This window comes from Rhineura floridana, chromosome 20 (assembly GCF_030035675.1).
Source record: "Rhineura floridana isolate rRhiFlo1 chromosome 20, rRhiFlo1.hap2, whole genome shotgun sequence".
Lineage (NCBI taxonomy): Eukaryota > Metazoa > Chordata > Lepidosauria > Squamata > Rhineuridae > Rhineura > Rhineura floridana.
The window spans coordinates 22,194,012-22,198,216 of record NC_084499.1 but is presented as its reverse complement, the minus strand read 5'-3'; the positions used below and the strand labels follow the sequence as shown (position 1 = coordinate 22,198,216).

Genomic DNA, 4,205 nt, shown 5'->3' with positions numbered 1-4,205 from the left:
GACGTCCCCATAGGTACGGGCGTAACTTATCAAGAGCCCAAACCAAAGCAAGACACTCCTTTTCAATGGTAGCCAAATTGCGCTCTCTTGGAAGCAATTTCTTACTAATGTATGCAATAGGGTGCAATTCTCCAGCAGCATCTTCCTGGAGCAAAGCAGCTCCAAGCCCAAAGTTAGAGGCATCCGTCTGAACTACAAAAGGGCTTGAAAAATCAGGAGCTTTCAAAACAGGAGAGTTTATCAACATCGTCTTTAAAGCATCAAAAGCACTTTGACATTTATCAGTCCAAATGACACGCATTGGCATAGTCTTTTTGCACAGTTCAGTTAGAGGGGTAGCAACACTACTAAAATGTGGAGCAAATTTTCTGTAATAGCCGGCTAACCCCAAAAAAGATTGAACCTGTTTCTTGGTCTTAGGGACAGGCCAATTTTGAATAGCTTCGATCTTAGCCTCTAGGGGTTTGACACAATCCTGCCCCACCCTGTGGCCCAAATACACAACTTCCCCCAGACCAAATTGACATTTCTGCGCTTTGATGGTTAGTCCAGCGGCCTGCAGTCGCTGTAAAACAATTCTCAAATGGTTCAAATGCGACTTCCAGTCAGGGCTAAAGATGGCCAGATCGTCCAGATACGCACAAGAAAATTCACCTAGGCCATTAATCACAGAATTAATAAGCCTCATGAACGTGGCTGGGGCATTTCGAAGTCCGAATGGGAGAACCTTGAACTGGAACAAACCCATATGCGTGACAAAAGCAGATTTCACAGCAGCGTCCCCATCTAGAGGCACTTGCCAATATCCCTTAGTTAAATCCAGTGTAGTGATGTATTTTGCTGCTCCCAGTCTTTCTATTAAATGGTCCATCCTAGGCAAAGGATACGGATCCACTTGGGAAATCTGGTTCAGCTTCCTGTAATCCACACAGAAACGCACTTCATTAGCTTCCCGTTTAGCCACTAGCACAATAGGGGAGGACCAGGGACTGGTAGAGGGTTCAATAACTCCCATTTCCAGCATAGCTTGGATTTCCCTCTCTACCACTTCTGCATTTCGTCCTATAACTCGGTACGGAGAAGCTTGCATAGGGGGATGATCCCCGGTGTTAATGGAATGAATAGCCAAGTCAGTTCTTCCAGGCTTACTGGAAAACATAGGTTTAAAGTCCATCAGGATTTGAACTAATTGCCTTCGTTGCTCCTGAGTCAAACCTTCGGGCAGGGTAATTTCAGTTATCCCCCCTGCTTGTTGACTCTCTGTAACCAAATCCAAAGAATCCTCTGCAAATTCACACGCCTTGGTACAGGCCATAATTAAATGTCTATTAGGAGGCTCAGATTCCTCCGCTGGTAATAAAACAGCCGAGTTAACTTCTGTTTTGCTTTTACAACCTTGAAGGCTTTCCTTCCTTTTTAGAACTGTCTTAGTTCCTTGAGAGCCAACAGGCGGCACTTTACATTCCATCAGCCCCCCTCCCCTGGGCTGCAAAAGCGAACTTTCTTTCTGTGGCTTAGGCAAGCACACAGCCCGTTCCTTTAAAGCCTTAGCTTCTCTCCCACTACCTTTCCAGGTGTCTAACAAAACTTGAGACTTAGCAAGAGCATCCCTCTCCGCCCTACGTTCAGTCTCTTTATGGTGCAGGAAGAGCAGGTCTGTTCCTATCAAAACGTCCCACAAACTGTTGGTTGAATGAACTAGAACTCTATGGCGCCCAGTCCAATTCTTGTATGAAAGCACTAGCTCGGCCACACGAGCTTGCACAGCCCTGGGTCCATAAGCCGTGACAGTCACTTGTAAGTCAGGGACATATTGCTCTGGCTTCACCAAGTGTTCAGCAACACTGGAGAGCTCTGCGCCCGAATCTACCCGTCCCATGACCTGAATACAGTTAACATATATGGGTTCTGAAAACTGCGTTTGAACCCATTCCTTGCATTCCGATGAAAGAGGTTCTGGACAGTCCCTCCCTTGCAGCAAACCATCCTTTTCTTCTCCCTCTTGGCCCCCGGATATATTTTGTACAACACTCACCGACAGGGCTTTAACAACTGGTCCACGAGGGGTCTCAGGACGGTCTTGTGAATTTGGGGCAGAAAATACAAAATCCGATTCTGCTCCTTCATTCTCCTCGGCTGACGACCATGAAGAAAGTTCAGGAGGTTCCGCTCCAGGGGACGTTAAGTCTCTCACGCGTGCAACTGGAGCAACCTTTGGGTTCTTCCTTCCAGCAGGATTGGGCTTAGACAAGGTTTTAGAACAGGAATTAGCCTTATGACCAATTTGCCCACATTTAAAGCAGATTATTTCTCCACGGGGCTTCTCTTGCAATGCAGCCTCGGGCCGGGCGGAAGGCACTTTGAAGTAGCCAGCAGGCCCCCCTTTCTCTTCCTTCGCCGGTTGCCCTGGTTTCTGCATACCTGCGGTCTCTCGCCTCGGCGGTTTCACAGGAACGTACTCCGGTCTCCGAAACAAAGTATACTTTTCTCCAGCTCTGTTTTTAAACATACGATCTGCTAGCATGCCTGCTTCAGTCAGAGAACGGGGCTGCTGGTCTCTGACCAGAGCCATCAAATCTCGAGGGAGGCGTCTGTAAAACAGTTCTTTTGCAAACAGATCTAAAACCTCCTCTCGGGTTACAGCCTCGGCTGTGTCAGCCCAACGTTCCACATTTCTGCCCATCCGTGCAGCAAAGGCTGAGAAGCTTTCCCGAGACTTCTTCTGGTCTGCTTCTAAATGCCGAAAACAATCTTCTGATGTTAGCGCAAAGTGAGACTTGGCTAAAGCATAAAAGTAGTCAAAATCATCTGCATACTCCAGTGGCAAAGAGTTCAACAGTTCTCTCAACTCGCCTTCAGCATTAATGCGTAAAGCACTCATCCAGTACTTTTTAGGCACACCTTGATCTCTACAAGAGTGAGCAAAAACTTGGAAGAAGGTAAAAATGTCATCTGTCTCACGAAAGGTCGGAAAGGATTTTTTATGGAGGTCTGGTCTTCCTCCTCGCGGTTGTTGCATCTCACGAGCAAAGCTTTCCCTACTCCGGCGATCTTCCTCCATAGCCTTGAACTGCAGGGACAACAGCTTCATTTGCTTAGCCAGGTAGCGCTGCATGCTCCTAGGCAACTCTTCCTCATCCAAATCTGATTCCTCCTCATCTTCACTATCCTCAGTTTGCTTAGACACGAACTCCTGGTCATCCACAGAAGGCTGAGGCATAAACGACAGAGCAGCAGCGCCTTCTTCCAGCTGAGCAAGCTGACTAGGCAACGCAGTGTCTGCCAGGAGCACATCCTCGGCTCCATTCTTTTGAGATCTGGTTTTTATCTTTTGCGACATTCTGCACTAACCTTACTACCCAAAGTAACAAACAATTGTGTCAGAAGTCTCTTTAAAATTTACAACTTGCTGCAATGCACTTATCTCACACAGCGTGTTCACTTAAGAGCAGGAATGGCTTCGATCCTCACCACTGCCAGCCATGTCATGCCCGCCCGACCCTCAGGGTCCCGGGAACATGCATCAGGCTCAGACCCCCACCCTTAGGGAAATGAGACTGGAACCGAAAAGCTATTACTTCACCCTTGCCAAGGCTGTGTACGCTCACAACAACCCTGCAAGGTAGAAGGTAGGCTGCCACCACCCCTGTATACTGGTCCACTCAGAGCCAGGGGATCTCTGAGCCCAGAAGGTATATAAAACCAAGGTCCTAAAAGGCAAGAGTCACAGTTACACTCCTTGCCAGGCACCTCTGGTTTAACACTTAAAATCCAAGCTTTTAACTTCTTAACCCTCTTTGGTAGTGAGTGACTGAGATTGGGTCAAAACACTGAATTTAGAACCACCCCTTCTCTCAAATGAACACACCAGGTTAAATAGAAGTAGCTTTATTAAAATATATAAGTGCACATATCATATAGCAGCAAGTAATCCTTTAAGACCATTCACCCAACAAGGGTTTAGGTTCTTACAAGAGAATTCATACACACAACAAGAAAATAATAAACTAGCTCACCTAACTACTTACATACGAGGTAGTTGGTTGCGTGGCACCTCTCCTAAGAGAGATGGATGTTCAACATAAAGCAATGGAACCAGACATAGGTTGCCTTCCCATAAGCAACCCCAGGAACCATAAGGCAGAAAAGGTTTGGAACTCTGGTGCCAGTCAGCATAGGCAGAGAACAGAGAACAAAGGCTGTGG

General features: G+C 47.0%; 1 protein-coding gene across 1 annotated transcript; it reads right to left on the bottom strand.

Moving 5' to 3' along the window:
- Positions 1-219: 219 nt before the first annotated feature.
- LOC133373781 (uncharacterized) lies at positions 220-3,039 on the bottom strand. Its single transcript, XM_061603985.1, has 2 exons — positions 2,036-3,039; positions 220-917 (listed from the first exon to the last, which is right to left on the bottom strand). The coding sequence occupies exons 1-2, from the start codon at positions 3,017-3,019 to the stop codon at positions 873-875; spliced, it is 1,029 nt and encodes a 342-aa protein (XP_061459969.1). The 5' UTR covers positions 3,020-3,039; the 3' UTR covers positions 220-872.
- Between the last annotated feature and the right edge of the window lie 1,166 nt (positions 3,040-4,205).

What these genes read in the sequence shown, in the direction of transcription:
- LOC133373781 (XM_061603985.1), bottom strand. Translation starts at nt 3,019, where the DNA reads ATGCAACAACCGCGAGGAGGAAGACCAGACCTCCATAAAAAATCCTTT. An exon ending in CAGTTGTTAAAGCCCTGTCG is followed by an intron (nt 918 to 2,035) that starts GTGAGTGTTGTA and finishes TGTGGATTACAG; the next exon opens with GAAGCTGAACCAGATTTCCC.